The 17,778-nt window shown below is 46.5% G+C and overlaps 1 protein-coding gene across 2 annotated transcripts; it reads left to right on the plus strand.

The window, feature by feature from the left end:
• Positions 1-381: 381 nt before the first annotated feature.
• On the plus strand, positions 382-16,910 carry GET4 (guided entry of tail-anchored proteins factor 4). Of its 2 annotated transcripts, none has more exons than XR_014493714.1 (9): positions 382-605; positions 7,655-7,733; positions 8,446-8,527; positions 8,967-9,116; positions 9,952-10,090; positions 11,138-11,278; positions 11,383-11,458; positions 12,457-13,306; positions 15,425-15,517. XR_014493714.1 is itself a non-coding variant. In XM_083373096.1 (9 exons), the coding sequence occupies exons 1-9, from the start codon at positions 457-459 to the stop codon at positions 15,514-15,516; spliced, it is 981 nt and encodes a 326-aa protein (XP_083229222.1). In that variant the 5' UTR covers positions 382-456; the 3' UTR covers positions 15,517-16,910. The 2 variants fall into 2 exon arrangements, 1 of the variants encoding a protein (XP_083229222.1); XM_083373096.1 differs by having other exon boundaries at positions 13,234-13,306; positions 15,425-16,910.
• Positions 16,911-17,778: the final 868 nt, after the last annotated feature.

Here is a 17,778-nt window from a genome sequence, read left to right on the forward strand (position 1 = left end):
TTTCCCACACTTGTTCCAGAAGAAGAAAGAAGTCAGCCTTCCCCAAGCATCCCTCCAACCCCAACAGGTAGAGCAGCCCAGCCGCTGCAAGAAAAAAACGGGCCCCATTCAGCTGGGTCGGCTTGCAGGCGGCGGCAACAACCTGCACGCCTGGCCTGAAGGATGCTCTGGTCCAGAGGAAAGGGCATCCTTGGCGGCGTCGCCTAGGAGACGCCAGCAGGGACCGCCTCCGCGCGGCTCGCCCGCAGGTGGAGGTCACGTGACCGCGACGTCACTCGACCCCCCCCCTCCTCCTCCTCCCGCGAGGGCGGCGCGCCACACGCCTCGGTCCCTCGCCGGCCGCCGTCGCCCCATTGTTGAGTGGGCGGCGCCGGAAGCCGCCGTGCGTGCGTGCGTTACGTCGCGTGAGGTAGCTCCGGCCAGGGTCGCCTCGGCGTTTCTCCCCGCCCCGCAGTCATGGCGGCGGAGCAGGAGGCCCTGAAGGGCGGCGGCGGCAGCGGCCGCAACCGGGGAGGCGTCCAGCGCGTCGAGGGGAAACTCCGCGCCAGCGTGGAGAAGGGAGACTACTACGAGGCGCACCAGATGTACCGGACTCTGTTCTTCAGGTGCGTAGGGAGGGCGGCCCTCCTCCTCCTCCTTCCAGGCGCTTCTATTGGCGCAGCCGAGCGCCGGCCGCACGCCATTGGCTGCGTCGCTTGTCCTTCCCGGGCCCTCGAAGCCCCATTGGTCGAGGCGGGGGAGCGGGCACGCCGGTGCTGGCCAAAGCAAGGTGGGGGGGCGGGGGAGGAGGAAGGACTCCCCAGCCCATTCTCCCCTCCCAGGGCCGCGCTTGGCTATGCTTCATAGCGGGTAGGGAGGGGCAATAGGGACCCCCGCGCGTAGGAATGGGGGGTGGGGGGGAAACGTTGTTGGCGCAGCGCGGTGGGTGGACTTCAACTCCCAAGGGGATTCTGGGACTTGAAGTCCACCCATCATAAAGAAGCTCAAGTGCCCTAAAGGAACATCTGGGCTCAAACGTGGAAGCTTGTTCTACAAACTGACATGCTCCCTAGTGCAAACCCAACTGCACATGCTTTGGGGGAAGGTTTTTTTTTGGGGGGGACTTTCCTTTTCTACAAAGAGGGGTGTGTGATGTTTTTGGGGTGCAGAGGCTTGCCATGAGATGAGACAATCCGTTCTAGATCTCATGCAGAGAGGCCACGCCAGTACAGGACTGTATATTATTATTATTATTATTATTATTATTATTATTATTATTATTATTATTATTATTATTATTATTATTATTATTATTATTATTATTTTATTATTATTATTAATTATTATTATTATTTTATTATTATTAAATTTTTAGCCTGGTTGTGGGGTGGAGGTGGGGGGGCGGTTTGAACCCAAGGAGGAATCCAGCTGTTCGCTTTGGGTGAACTATGATGAGTCAGTTCTTCCCTTGGGTAAACCTGACCAGTTAGTTGTGCTATATTCTAGACCTCCAATACAGCTGTGGTTGAAGCATTCATTCCCCTGCTCATCAGATTAATTTTGTTATTTTATCTATTCGTAGGTCACCCATCTCACTGTCCAAAGCAACTCTGGGCAATCTAGTCCGCTCCCTCTTGTTTTATTTTATTTATTTTATTTTTATTTTTATTCCATTTATATCCCGCCCTTCTCCGAAGACTCAGGGCGGCTTACAAGCTTAGCAGTAGCCTTCATTCTATGTATATGCCTGCTTGTTAGGGCTTTCACACACACACCCCAAGCGGCATTATTACAAAGTCAGCTTAATTGCCCCCAACAATCTGGGTCCTCATTTTACCTACCTCGGGAGGATGGAAGGCTGAGTCAACCTTGAGCCTGGTGGGACTCGAACCTGCACTAATTGCAGGCAGCTGGTGTTACTTAAGGAGGCATTAGCCCACTGCTCCACCAAGGCTCTAGGTTACCACTTCAAAGATTCGTCTGGGGCAGATGATGCTCAAGACCTGAACACAAAAAAAACCCTTTTGAGTAGCCGTTGCCTAGCCAGATCAGAGATAGTGAGGATTGAAAGGGGTTATGCTAATCTGGAATGTACAGAAATAGGCTTGTCAGGAACTGTTAAACTGCATGTTTAAACAGCCCTCCATGTTAAAAGAGCAGTAATCCTGAAAATAGCCCCCATCCACCCACTCCCTTGCTGCGATTAAATCAGCTGCAATAAAAATGTATATCTTCCTTCATTCGCAAAGGTAGGGCCAAAAGATAATTTAAGAGGTTTGTTTGTGACGTTTCTGTGAGTGTATACACAGGGTGGATTTGATAGCATCTTAAAAATTGCCAAATTTTATAACATTGTGTGCACTACAACCTGCTTTGTTGAATGATCACCCTCAGTTTATAATTTTATATATACATATGTGTGTGTGTGTGTATGTGTATGTATGTATGTGTATATATGTGTGTGTGTGTGTGTGTGTGTGTGTGTGTGCAGAGCTTCAGCACGTAGAAAATAAGATTTGTAATGCTCCCAACTGCAACTTTTGAGGTGTTCCTTTCTTTTTTTGAGAGATTGGCTTGCCTGCTTGTTCTAGAAATTTCCTATGCTGCAGTGCTATCTTTTAAGTCACCATATGGTTGTGGATGGTATTAGATAAAGAGTCTGTCAAAATAGTAACATTGTTTCACCCTAGATGTGATGAACATTCCAAAAAATAATACAGTATCTGATGCCAATTTAAGCAGGTTTTGAAAAACATTCACTTCTTTTTTTCAGAAAGTGGGCCCCTAAGAAATAGATTTTGGGGAAATCGAATGAAAATCCTATTTAGCTGCTGTTCACTTTAGACCAAAAAAAAATTTGATGTGATCAAGCAAGATTTATTTTGCTAAGTTTATATCTTTTTCAGCCCAGTGATAGCTGCAGTGTAATGCAACCCCCTCGAAACTGGTTGCGTTCGTGGTGTTAAAATTACAGTATTCCAGATTTCCAGCCTGTGGTATTATTGGCTGACTATTCCTACAATTGTGCAAATATTTGGAGAGTGCTAAGTTGAGAGCGGCTGTCTTGGTGATACCTGAAAAGGGAAAGATGCAAGTGATTTAAAAGGCTAAGAAATCTATTGTTCTGTAGGCTTTTTGTAGGTTGGATCTCACTTCATCAGAGGCATCTGACAAAGTGGACTCCAGCTTCTCAAAATTCATGCCACAATAAATCTGTTAGTCTTTATTTGGAGGTAAGTCCCTTTCAAAAGCAGCCTTGTTTAATTCTAAATTGGGATCGTAGCGTTGCTATCTCTCGGATAGATTTAGCATCTTTCCAAACTGTTCAGGTGAGATGCTGAACTGTCCTCCTCTTGGGACAGCTGTCGACATACGATATGCAACCACAGTAAACAACAAAATGAGGCACCTAATTAGAACAAGGTTTGTGCTACCGAAAGTCTTCACAACCATCAATTATACAGATTAGCTCAAGAGAGGTCATAAAAATGCTTATGGTTGGATTTTTGATGAATCTGGAAGATAACTCTCCAGAAAGTTCTGCTCTTTATTGTTTGTCATTCACATAAGATTAAAACCACGTATAATTTAAAGATTGGACACATTTTGCATTCATTATGGAGTGATGTGGAGTTGCGGAAGAAGGGACATTTTGAGATTCTAAATTGATGGGTCGGCGGCAAGCTGGAAAATGGATCAAGGATCCAAAACCCGTTGTACCCATCACACCAAATAGAAGAAAATTTGTTAGGAATCAGCAGCAGGGGGCCAAAAAGTTTGACAGTTAATTTTGTGAAAATATAGTCTGGATAGGTCAAAACTGCCAGAATATCTCGCCTCCAAATCATACTATTCTGGAGATGGGTCAGTGGTTTCTGGAAGTAAATTTTCCAAAGCAGAAGCTGAAATGTTGGGGGGGGGGGTTGGTTTTTTTTTATTTTATTTTACCAGAGACCAGAGGGGTATAGTTATTTCCCCCGTGGTCTGACTGAAAAGGCAGGTTTTTTAATGGTCCAAAGGAAAAAAAGAGACCAAGATCATTCTTGAATATTGGTGGGTGGGAAAGTTGCCTTTTCCAGGTCCTCTTGTCAAGATGCCAGTTTCTCTTTTGTTGGAACTTCTGAAATTATTTTGAATCCGTGCTGGCAGTAAAATAATTAGTAGGCCTCATTGTGGCCAGCCTGACACGTTTTTGAACTGGGACAGCGCTGGCCTTTCTTGTGTCTATGATGTGCTAAAGGACATTAGCAGAAGTCAGTTTTCTTATCTCTGGATACATGGCTGTAGCATTTGTGTGTTCTTCTAAGCAAGATCTAGGAGTCTAGTGTTCTTGGGGATTACAGCCATAAATTCAGGAACTATAGTTCAAAATTACTTTTCAGCCGCCATCCCCTTCTTGATAATGTTGCAAATCTAAGGTCACCATCTTCGTTAATTGGAAGTTCTGGGACATGTATTTCCAGCCTAGCTTGGAGACAACTATTCTGCATCTTTTTCTCCCCCTCCCCCCCTTAATGCTAGGTAGCTTCCATAAAACAGTGCTCCGGGAAAACAGGAAGCACCTATCATTTTGCTCCTGCTTTGAGACAAAAAAAGATAAATAAATCAGCTTGGCTGTCCTTATCTGTCTCAGTATCCCAGAGCAGCAATGAATTATTCACTGTTTAAATGCTTAACAGTCAAGATTATAATTAAACTATGACCTGAGTTGTAATGGTATGCGCTGCACACACGTTCTGTGCCAAGGTAGGGGAGTTGAGCGACCTTAAAAATGGAACATGACAAATGCTTTTGTGAAATTCTGTACTTTGCAACTAATTGGGAGAGGCAAAACGCCATTTCCTGGCTGAGTTTGGTGTCTCGGGAGGTGGTTCAAACAATTTTGTTCCACACACAGCTCTTAAAGTTGAGGCATTGGTGCGTAAGGAAGACAGGAAGGCTGGAATTAAGAAAGTAGCAAAAGCGAATTTTTCACCCCTGAAAATTACAGCCGTCTCTATTTTGGAGATCATAGCGGGGATGACTGAAATAGTGGCAGTAATCTCATCATCTTTCAATAATCTTCCCTGCTTAGTTTTTGTGGCCCCGACACGTTGCCTGTTAACACATAGCTCCCTGATTCTTTGTTGGACTGAGAATGAGCAAAAGGAATCTGTTGGGAAGCAAAATGTATAAGGATTAAAACTGGCTCTGTCAGGTTTGCTTCTTGTTAGTAGTACAATGGACATAATTAGATTTTTCTCTGCTTTTGTTATGGAGCTGCAGTGCTGCTCTTGCTAAGTTTTGCAGGTGGGATTCTAAATCCTATTCCTTGGAAGATCGCTTTTCTAGATTTCTCCCTTATTCTAGAGGTCTGGAAATAGACTGTTAAAAAGCTTAAGTAATACAGGTGGTCCTCGCCATAACTATTCATTTAGTGACCATTTAAAGTTACAACGGCGATGAAGAAAGTGACTTTGGGCCATTACAACCATTGCTGTATCCCCATGATCATGTGATCAGCATTCGGAGGCTTGGCAACCGACTCATACTTAAGACGGTTGCAGTGTCCCGGGATCACGTGATCCCCTTTCGCGACCTCCTGACAAGCAAAGTCAGTGGGGAAGCCAGGTTCACTGCTAACAGTGGCACTGATTCACTTAACAACCGTGGCAAGAAAGGTCACACAATGGGGCAAAATTCACTGTCTCGCTTAGCAGCATAAATTTTGGCTTCAGTTGTGGTCGTAAGTCAAGGACTACCCGGGCACTGTCAAACGAGAAATAACACAGTCCTCTAGAAGTGTGGTTTCAATCCCAGGTCTGTAAAAGCTTTTGAGGTATTACTATTCTAGAGCTAAAAAACTACATGGATCATAATCCGTTGTGTAAAAGGTGCATCGCTCTAGGGAGGCTAAGCGCGCGTGCAGCGCACAGAACAAATGCGTCATATTCTGTGGCGAAACAGACGCTTCACTTAATTTGTCTCAGGGTGTGTCCAAGCAGCAGTTGCACAAACACACATCACAGGCTGCAAAAATCTCTGGTCCTCCTGTTTTTGACCACTTGGTATCTCTCCCTAACCTTAGTATAGTCACGTGAGCGTACGACCCACACCGCCAGAGCTTCGTTGGAGCCATGTGCCACGGAACGAAGAACATAAATACACTTTGAAGCTAGCTTCTCCCACTTCCTCTTGCCAGTTTTCTGGCTTAGCACGTAAAAACCCATCGGAGTTGTCGTCTGGCTTGGCTTGCCGCGCTGTCGACTTCAGCATCTGTTACGTGCTGCTACGCATCGCCCTGCCCTGGTATTTCCGAAGGGCGGGCAGAGAGTACAGAGGCATCATGACACGTGTCATGTTCACTGTTGAAGTATCGTAGCCACGCTGAGCAGCTTGGCAAAGTTGAAAAACTGAAAGAGTGATGGGCTGGGCTGACTTTCTTTCCCAAGGGCAGGAAGCAGGCAGTTTGACAAAAAAAACCTGATCCTGAATTGGAGATCCCTAAAAGCCAGGATAGGGACGCGGTGGCTCAGTGGGTTAGGACGCTGAGCTCGTCGATCAGAAGGTCGGCAGTTTGGCGGGTCGAATCCCGAGTGCCACATAACAGAGTGAGCGCCTGTGACTTGTCCCAGCTGCTGCCAACCTAGCAGTTCGAAAGCACGTAAAAATGCAAGTAGAAAAATAGGGACCACTACGGTGGAAAGGTAACAGCGTTCCATGCGCCTTTGGCGTCTAGTCATGCCGGCCACATGACCACGGAGACGTCCTCGGACAAGCATTGGCTCTTCGGCTTTGAAACGAAGATGAGCACCGGCCCCTAGAGTCGGAAACGACTAGCACACATGTGCGGGGGAACCTTTACCTAAAAGCCAGGATACCTATTCCTCCTCGATGGCCTTCCCCCCAAAAATTGGGACCTCCTTTCCTTCCCTCCCAGGCTGATCTAGACAGCTGCAGCTGAGGTTGCTCATCCTTGCAGGGAGAAAAGCATAGAGATTCTACCAAACGGCTAGGTTTCCGTTTGGTGGGAGGTTTGTAATGATTGCCATTCATTTTGCGTAATGAATATTGCTAGCAGGGGGATTCTGGGAGTTGACGTCCGTCCATCTTAAAAGCAGCTGAGGTTGAGAAATCCCTGCTCTAGTGATTTGAGGGTTAGTTCTTCATCTTCTAGTTGATGGACAGGTGTCACGTCTTTCCTCTGAGCATATGAAGAACAGCCATGGCGATAGCACCAAGGTGTCTCTCCAGCTGCCTTGGTTGTGAAAATGGATTCTCTGGGTCTTTTTTGTTTTCAAAAAAAAAAAAAAAGGGAACTCAAATCCATATATTCCAGCACAGACTCAGCCTTCCATCCTTCCGAGGCCGGTAAAACGAGGACCCAGATTGTTCGGGCGCAACAGGCCGACACTGTAAGCCGCTTAGAGAGGGCTGTAAAGCAGTGTGAAGTGGTATGTAAGTCTAAGTGCTGGTGCTATTAAGAAGTAAATATGCAACCTCATGCTGATCCCACAGATCCTGTACAAAAGTCTCTTCCGCAAAGCTCTGATTTCTGAAATGGATTCTGTACGAAGTTCCCAAGCCTCTCAAAGCTTGTCCCTTCGTGCTGTATTCCGGTTACCTTTCATTCTTCCTATTGTTGTATTATTATTATAATTATTATCATTTTTAAAAAGTTGTTTTTTATTTACAGGTACATGTCACAGGGCAAACACACGGAAGCCAGAGAGCTTATGTATTCAGGTGCCGTGCTCTTCTTCAGCCATAATCAGGTAAGACCGACTTAACAGGGTGTGAAGATGGTTGTACAAATAATCAACATGGAGACGTTGGGGTGTGAAGGAGAGCCTCATCTCCAGTTTGCAGGCGGGGTGCAAGATAATATATTTCCAGGATATACCACCTCTCCCAGGAGCCCTTTGAAATTTGAAAACAGGCAGCCTTACGGCCCTATTCCAGAATTATTTTAAGATAATGCACTGACCAGTAAAGGAGAATATTTGTCTTTGCTGCCCTCTAGCTTTTTTCTTGCAGACGTTTTATTACCCAAGTAGGTGACATCATCAATGCTAGAAGGGAGTGGGGTTTGGGGTGAGGAGGAGGAGGAGGAGGAGAACGACTGTGGGGTCCTTGGTGCTCTCTGAGCTTGGTAGTTTATTTTTGCAGACATTTCATTACCCAGCTAGGTAATATCATCAGTGCTAGTAAAGAGTGGGGTTTGCTGTCTGTCTATATTCTCCTCCTCCACAAACCCCACTCCCTTCTAGCACTGATGATGTTACCTACTTTCTGCCATCTTTTAAGTGGCCTGTGTATCCTGTCTTGCGGCCCTGCGCTCTGATGCAAGCGATATTTAATTGACAAACTAGAAAATTATTTCCTCCCAGCTTTCATTTCCTTCCCCCCTCCCCCCCCCCCCCCCCCCGGATACCTACGAATTCGTTCGAATGCTTCAGCTTGGTTTCTTTTCTGTTTTGTTCTTAGCAAAACAGCGCCGCCGATCTCTCCATGCTTGTTCTGGAGTCCTTGGAGAAATCAGATGCAAAAGTGACGGATGAACTACTAGGTGAGGGCTTATCTCCTTTCTTGTTCCATGCCGGAGACTTGTGATATGTTTAAAAAAAAACACCATCCTACCTTCCAGTTCCATTTGACTTGTGGTTGGCCTGTGTTTTGAAATTGTCTGCGGAAGATTAGACCTGTTTTAACATCTTCTAAATTAAGGGAGGTGTCTCGCCCGGAGCTTCAGAATGTCCAGGTGAAGTCTTTGCATGAAGAATCTTTTCCTTCCATCCCTCGTTAGGAAAGGGGATGGCTCCCGATTTTGCAGCGGAGGGATCCGTTCAGTGTCTCTGTCTTTTAAAAAAAATAATAATAATTCAAGAACCTTCAGCCAAGCATCTGTGAGAATTGGGGGGCGGAAGGGCTGTTCCATATTTAAAGCTTTTGTCTTTTTTTTTAAAGGCCTAGTTGTCTTAAGCATTGCTTCTTGGATTTGCCTCTAGAAAACCTGGCAAAATTGTTCAGTCTGATGGATCAAAACTCACCCGAAAGAGTAGCCTTTGTGTCCAGAGCACTGAAGTGGTCCAGCGGTGGATCGGGGAAGCTGGGACATCCGAAACTACACCAGTTGTTGGCTATCACGTTATGGAAAGGTGGGAATCCTGAGCTGGGCTGCCTGTTCTTCCATGGTGCCTGGTTATACCCTTAAGAGTTGCGCACCTCAATGGGTCTTTGGTAAGGAAACATCTACTATGCCCTCATGAGGCTGCTTCTGAGATCAGTTTTGAGGAGCTGAGGTCCATACATCTTTAAAAAATTCCTTCTGAGCTTATGCTGGCTGGGGAGTTTGGGGTGTTGAGGTGCATGCATCTTAACATTGCTGCAAAATACTACTTTAGAAGAAGATTGGAAGAGACCTTCAACCATCTTTGCTAGCCCTAAGTCAAAAGAAGCATCCTCTATAATTACAGGAATCCCAACATTGAAATATAAAGTTACATTTTCTATGGCATATACCAGGGGTAGGCAACCTCGGCTCTTTTATGACTCAGGACTTCAACTCCCAGAATTCCTGAGCCAGCACGGCTCAGCTTGGAAACCTCTCCCTTTTCCCTCAGCATGGCTGGCTCAGGAATTCTGGGAGTTGGAGTCCTCGAGTCATAAAAGAGCCAAGGTTGCCTACCCTTGGCATATACTTACCTATATTAACCTCATTCAGACTTCCTGCCGCATTTTTCCAAAGTAAAATGGCTCACCAAAGTAGTGACCTCAGCTGTAATTTGACTTTGGTTTGTCCCATAAACCAAAGGAGTGGCCCGCATCCAAACATCATGCCGAGCCAAGAAGCCGTAATTTACAAACCCCAGTGGCTACCCCTCACACAGCGCGGGAAGGCGTGAACCTATCTAGGCATGGCTTTGATCGTTCGGCTGAAGAAGCACCCATCCCAAGCTGACCTTTTTTTTTTTCATGTCACTTTTCTTCTAGAGCAGAACTATTGCGAATCTCGTTATCACTTCCTGCATTCCACAGACGGGGAAGGCTGCGCAAATATGTTGGTAGAATATTCCTCAGCCAAGGGATATCGCAGTGAAGTGGACATGTTTGTGGCTCAAGCTGTGTTACAGTAGGTCTTCCCTTCCACGCTGGGTTTCTCAGCCAAAGCCTTTTGTGTTTTATCTGCTGTGACCGAATAGGGTTAGGGTGATTTCCCCCCCCCCTTCCATGAGATAATTGTCCCATGGGAAGAATTGATGGCAATCGTGTGAAGAGATGTTGAAAGCTACTTTTCCTGGTACAGCCATGGGTAGAAATAGGTCTAGCTCAGGGGTAGGCAACCTCGGCTCTTTTATGATTCATGGACTTCAACTCCCAGAATTCCTGAGTCGGCACAGCTGAGTCATAAAAGAGCCAAGGTTGCCTACCCCTGGTGTAGCTGCTTACTCCCGATTCCAGAGTAAGCACTGAACTTTCAGCATTAGCATTTAAAGCATGGCTGTCTGCGGAATTCTGGGAGTTGAATCCTCCTCCTCCTCCTCCTCCTCCTCTGCAAACCCCACTCCCTTCTAGCACTGATGATATTACCTAGCTGAGTCATGAAATGCTTAGTACAAAACAACCAAGCTCAGAGAGCACCAAAGACCCCACAATCCTCCTACCCTCCTCCTCCTCCCTCCTCTCTGCAAACCCCACTCCCTTCTAGCACTGATGATATTACCTAGCTGAGTCATGAAATGCTTAGTACAAAACAACCAAGCTCAGAGAGCACCAAAGACCCCACAATCCTCCTACCCTCCTCCTCCTCCCTCCTCTCTGCAAACCCCACTCCCTTCTAGCACTGATGATATTACCTAGCTGAGTCATGAAATGCTTAGTACAAAACAACCAAGCTCAGAGAGCACCAAAGACCCCACAATCCTCCTACCCTCCTCCTCCTCCCTCCTCTCTGCAAACCCCACTCCCTTCTAGCACTGATGATATTACCTAGCTGAGTCATGAAATGCTTAGTACAAAACAACCAAGCTCAGAGAGCACCAAAGACCCCACAATCCTCCTCCTCCCCCTCCTCCTTTCCACTTGCCTTTTCAAAAAAGGGCCTTTGAGACCACCGTGACCTGGATGGTTGAAAAAAAATCTCCATAGACGCTTCATAGTTTGTCATTTCCCGTTTTAGATTCCTCTGCTTGAAAAACAAAACTAGCGCCTTGGTGGTTTTTACGACGTACACAGAGAAGCATCCTTCCATAGAAAGCGGGCCGCCCTTCGTACAGCCCTTGCTCAACTTTATCTGGTTTCTGCTGCTGGCCGTTGACGGGTAAGACGTTTCGTGAAGCTGTCAAAACACGAGCTTCCTTTTCTAAACCCTTCCAGTTTCACATGAAAGGTGTGTGTGTGTGTTGGCTGTCTCTTCTCTTTTAGAGGAAAGCTGACCGTGTTTACAGTATTGTGCGAACAATATCAGCCTTCGCTGAAACGGGACCCCATGTATAACGAAGTAAGTTATCCCAAGCAGGATTGTTTATTGTTCACGTCCCCTTCTTTATTTCTCTGCCCATATTTTCATCGGATGGTGTGACTCCCAGCTAGTGACGCAAGATGCACTCAAAATGGTGACCCGGCTTGAAAAATAGACCAACTAACTTGCAGACTTGTTTCAAAACAAGATCTTAATAAACTCTGGGAACCTATTAGTACTACTGATAGAATATTTGATTTGATTTACCCTACTAGGTAACTTCATCGGTGCTAGAAGGGAGTGGGGAAATAAATAAATAGAGCCTTGGTGGAGCAGTGGGCTAATGCCTCCTTAAGTAATACCAGCTGCCTGCCATTAGTGCAGGTTCGAGTCCCACCAGGCTCAAGGTTGACTCAGCCTTCCATCCTTCCGAGGTAGGTAAAATGAGGACCCAGATTGTTGGGGGACAATAAGCTGACTTTGTAATAATGCCGCTTGGGGTGGGGCAAAAGCCCTAATAAGCAGGCATATACATAGAATGAAGGCTATTGCTAAGCACATTGAGTTGTGCTTTAGATTGTAAGCCGCCCTGAGTCTTCGGAGAAGGGCGGGATATAAATGGGATTAAATAAAAAAAATAGAGCACAAACACCACTCTTTTCTAGCACTGATGTTATCTAGATTGCTAATGGAACATCTGCAAGAAAACAGCCACGCTTAGAGAACACCAAGGATCCCACAGTCGTCCTCTCCACAAACCCCACTCCCTTCTAGCACTGATGATGTTATCTAGTTGGGTAATGAAATGTCTGCCAGAAAACAGCCAAGCTCAGAGGGTAACAAGGACCCCATCTCTTATTAGTATTCCTGAGAGAAACTCTTTGAAATTCTTGAAGAGGTGGGAGGCAAGGTGTTACATAGCTCATCCACCAGGGAGTAATTTAGAGGCTGGGCCACATGCTTGAAAAACATCTCTTCTGCACAGTGACCTGGATATATCTCTGAAACCATCCCTCGGGAATCTGCTTTCTTTTCAGCATCTGACTAGGACAGGCTCGTGAAGCTTGGTGTGTCTCCAGCTTTGCTTTGGACTCTTGAAAAGCGAATCCAGATTGCCATTACCATCCCAGCAGTCCCATCTCTAAAAATCAGTCCCGCATTTACAAAGGACCCTTGTGCCTTGGGATCCCAGAGCAGCACTGATCCTGAAATGTGGTCAACATCCCAGCAAACATTAATTACAGATAGATAGTTTTATACCTTAGACAGAGCATTGTGCGAGATCAAATTTGGGTGGGTGACATTTACTCTTCTGAGCTTTTGGATTCATGCTGGAGCCCATCTTCAGGGAATTTCTGCTTTGCACTCCCGTTGCAATGAACAAGGGGACACATTCCATTTTGCAGCTATTAAGATTGTTGGACGAGCAGGCACAAAAACAGCCAGGGAAATGATGGAAGCCTGGGAAACGGGCCCCTTGTCAGTTGACAGGAGGGTTGAATGACTACCAGCCTATCAAATACTTAGGAGCCCAGGGCTTGGCAGCCCAAGGAAATGACAGCCGATCGCCAGCCATCAACACACCAATCAGCCAATCGGAAGGTACCCGATAAACACGACTTGCAGAACAGCCCAAAGCACGTATTCCACTCAGGAGAAGTTCCCCGAGGATGGGCTCCAGCACGAGTCTCGAAGCTCGGAAGAGTAAATCCTGCAACATTATCCAGGGACACGTACCTTTGCTTTCATTTGACCGGGCATTGTGTCCGGCTTTAGATGAGTAACCCTTCTTTTCCCCCTGTTGTTTTCTTCAGTACCTAGACAGGATAGGACAGCTCTTCTTCGGTGTCCCCCCAAAGCAAACGTCATCCTATGGAGGATTATTAGGTGAGTTGAAGATGCAGAGGATGAACCTTGTTGTTTCCAGGGTGGGGGGGGGGGAGAAAAAACAACAACCCATCATCCTTTTTTTAGCTAACGGCTTCTTATTGACACGGGGAGGGGTGTTTTCCAAACGCAAGCCTTTTGTGTGAGTTTAAATACCTCTTCCTGGATGGTTGGTCCCCTCTGGGCTCCTTTTGATTACACAGTGTCATCGGTCAGGACCCCTGAAGGGCACCTCCTCCAGGTCAGCTTCCTACCCTTTGGAAGGAGGTTCCCCCAGAGATCCAGGTCTCCCCTCGTTCCGGGGTTGTTTAGAGCGGAGGTCCCCAGCCTTTTGGGCACCAGGGACCGGTAAAATGGACAAGAGGTTTTTCCAGGGACCGAAGAGTGTGTGGTTTTGTGTGCTGCCTGCATCCCGCGGATGGGGCTTTGCTTGTTTGTGCGGACCGGTTGCTGGCATGCCACAGCCCAGTCCTGGTCCACGAACCGGGGGGGTTGGGGACCCCTGGTTTAAGAGGAGCTGAAAGGTCCGTGCTCTTCACCCCAGCCTTTGAAGAGGAGACCCCCTCGCCTCGTCACGCTGGCCAGCTTTTTATTTCCGAACTTCCGCGGATTATATTCTAATCCCTTCCCTGGTTATGAACCCCATACAGGTGCTCCTCAACTTACGACCACAGGCTGAGCCCCAGATCTCTCTGTCGCTAAGCCAGAAATCGCTTTAGTGAGCTTTTCCCCCGTTTTAACGGCTTTTCTTGCCACCCTTGTTAAGTTAATCGCTGCAGTTGTTAGTCGCTGGGGTGTTCGGCGAAACTGGCTTCCCCGTGGCAGGTGGTCACGAAAGGAGATCACATCAGCCCGGGACACTGCGACCGTCATAAGGACGAACCAGTTGCCAAGCATCCCGATCACGTGACCCCCCAGGGGGGTGCTGCAGGGGTCGCAAGTGTGAAAAACGGTCCCGAGTCACCTTTTTTTTTTTCTCCAGTGCCATTGTAAGTTTGAGCAGTCACTAAATGAGGTGTCGTAAGCCGAGGACTCCCTGTACAAGGTTAATAATACATTACTGGCATTCAGATCTGTTATTATTTTTGGAAGCCAGCTCCCACTAGTGGGTGAAAGAGGCGGCTTAGCGTACGGGTCTTCCTCGACTTAACGGCCACAAATATATAGTGGAAATGTTTTGCTTGTTTATAAAATTTTTAGGCTGTCCGTCTTAAGGTAACTCTGGGTGGATTTCCACCCTGGGCCCGTCCTAAAATGACTGTGGAGATTTTCAGTCATCCAAAGCTCTTGCTTGTCCCAAAGATGCTTTTTTTCAACTGGGCTTCCTTGTTTTTCTTTGAAGACCTTTCCCTTCTCATCCAAGAAGCTTCTTCAGCTCCAATGGGCTGGCGGGGAATGGAAAGATTTATACTCCTTGCAGGTCACTTGCCTCCTTTTAGAGAGCGGTGGCTTGTCGATCAGAAGGTCGGCAGTTTGGCGGGTCGAATCCCGAGTGCCGCGTAGCAGAGTGAGCGCCTGTTGCTTGTCCCAGCTTCTGCCAACCTAGCAGTTCGAAAGCACGTAAAAAATGCAAGTAGAAAAATAGGGACCACTCCGGTGGAAAGGCAACAGCGTTCCGTGCGCCTTTGGCGTCTAGTCATGCCGGCCACATGACCACGGAGACGTCCTCGGACAAGCGCTGGCTCTTCGGCTTTGAAACGGAGATGAGCACCGGCCCCTAGAGTCGGAAACGACTAGCACGCGTGTGCGGGGGAAGCTTTACCTTTACCTAGAGAGCCACTGAGGCCACTTGGAGACTTCCCTGTGTCCTCAGGGCCACCTGAGTGGTGCAGATGTGATCCTAAGACACAGGTAAGCCTCCAAGTGGCCTCAGCGGCTCTCTGAAAGGAGGCAAACGACCAGCTGTCTGCAAGGAGTATAAATCCTTCCATTCCCCCACCATCCAGCCAGAGCTGAAGAAGCTTCTGGGATGAGAAGCGAAACCTCTTCAAAGAAACAAGTCCAGTTACCAGGTGAAAAGAAAAAAAAAGGTGTGGTGGAGAGCACCTTGGGGACAATCCTAAAACGAGCCTCCCTAACGCTTTTGGATTCCTTCTTTGTCCTCTGATTGCATCCTAGGCAATCTTTTAAACAGCCTCATGGTAGCCGGGGAAGAGGAAGAAACGGAAGAAGAGCAGCAGGCAGACAGCAGCCCCATTGAGCTGGACTGAGACACACACACACACACACACACACACACACACACCCCAATCCCTCGGAATCCGACCACGTGCTCACCCGAAACTCTTGACGACGCCGACGACAAAACCAACCCAACCCAAAAGACATTGGGGACGAACCCTGCCGTCGTTCCTCAACAGGTTGAAGGGCGCCCCCCCCTCTGTTACGTTTAAAAGAAGAAGGTTGCTGAGATGTTCATAATGTTTTGGTCTATATTATTTATCTAAAAAAAAAAACCCAATGGGCTGCCGGCTGGGGGTAGCCAGGAGAAGTTGATTTTGTGGCGATCATTCGTGGACTTTTCTTAATGCCGGCAGCGGGCCGAAAAAGGCACCACCTCTATGGTTTCCTGAGCAGTATTTCCATCCTCCCCTCCCAGGCCCACGAAATAAAACCGGAAACACACATTGGTTGCTTTATATAACACACACACACCCGTAATTTTTTTTTCCAAAGGCTACTGTTTTATTTCAGCCAATTCGCCAAATTGAGGACTTGATTGTCCAAGGGGAGGGGGGGAAATGGGGTGGAGTTGTCCCTGAAAATTCAGGCAGTAGCTGCTCAAGAAAGCGTCCCGTAGACCTGGTGCCAAAATTATAATAATAATAATAATAATAATGAATTTTCCGATAAGCCAAAGAAAAATTTGCTACTAATTGAAAAACCCAAGCAAGGATTACGCCCGATTCATGTCCATCGTAGGGAAAAATAAAATAAAAATAAATGATAACATTTGAGTAATTACAGCAAGGAACAGGCTGAGCGTGATTTCAGGCAAAGTTACCTTTATTTTTATTTTTTTTTAAAAAAAACTCATTTAACTCCAAAATCCAAGGAGAACGGCACTCTAAGGACATAGGAGCTTACAGCTAAAATCCCTCTTATTTTTCCTAGAAAGATGGTTTTATTAATCTGAACATCCAGCAATCTTCAGTCCTGCCTCCGAATCGCTCCCTTTTGGCTGACGAAGAAGGCACGCGCATATTAAAAACGAGAGTGGTCCTTAGGTGAAGGGGCTGCTCTGGACCTTTTGGTTTTTATTTATTTTGATGGGATGATCTGTCGATCCATTTTAACACTTCATGTGCAAAGAAAGAAAAACAGCAAAAAAAAATACCCCGCTCACCGGGCTTCGCGTAACTCTACATCCTTGTCTCCATTAACACACATTGACACCAGAAGTTTAACCGTACGATTACAAAAAAGAAAAATGGAGGAGGGGACATTTTATTTTTTCACACTAAAAAAAAAAAAAAAAGCTTAGATTAATACGGCGATCATGCATGAAAGGGGAATATTACGTTTTTATTTACTGTAAAAAAAAAAGAGATGAATTTGTGTTAATTGTTGAGTATAAAATAAATACTTTATACTGGATGTCTGCTCCGCACAGCTCCGCACCGCTTATATTTTATAGGTCTCGGACGAGAGCCTTAAACCACGATTCCGCAAGGGGTTTCATTTTACCGGGTTAGCTGGCTTGATTTCCCTCAGGAGGGACAGAGGCTCCTCGACTTAATGGCCATAATGGAGCCCCAAAATCTATGCTGCTAAGTGAAACGTTTGTTTTTGTGATGGCTTCCCCCATTCCAACATTTCAGGCAACTAACTACCTGCTCCTCTAGCCCTGATCTGAATTCGTCAATTCAGCAGCCAGATTTCATTTTCCTACTTTTATTTTGTAAAATCACTAGGTGGTGCTGACGCTCGGATTTTTCTCTCGGAAACAAAAGGCCTTAACATCTTCAGACACAAACCCACCCAGGCTCCTAAGTTGTCAACAAGAACGAAGAGACTATGCTGTGTTTGCTGGGAACCTGCTGCTTGTGCAGCCGGGTTGAGAAATTAGCTGCTGGTGAAGCTGGGCAGAGGCTGCTCCTGGGATGCACACTGGACACTGAACTCTGAACTCAACCCCGAGGAGCAGTGGACCTTGTTTATTTATAGCAAAAGCAACCAATCACATTTTATTATTATTCAAATAGACCAATCATGGTTACACATGTCTTCTTCTAAACTATCCTAAAGGGACATAGGTGTTAGAGGTAGATTCAAATACAGTAATGACCAACCATTTGCAGGAGGCGTCAGAATTTGCCTTAAATGGACTGTGATTATGCCCTTATCTGGCTGTAGCCAAATGGCCTCTCTCCTAGGTTTCTTTGTTTTCTGGGTTTATGGCTTACTTCCTTACACATGGTTCACTGAAGACTTTCCATGGCAGAAAAGTACTAGCCAGAAAAGTACTAGCC

The sequence above is a fragment of the Vipera ursinii genome (genome assembly GCF_947247035.1).
Source record: "Vipera ursinii genome assembly, chromosome: 13".
In the NCBI taxonomy this organism is placed as follows: domain Eukaryota; kingdom Metazoa; phylum Chordata; class Lepidosauria; order Squamata; family Viperidae; genus Vipera; species Vipera ursinii.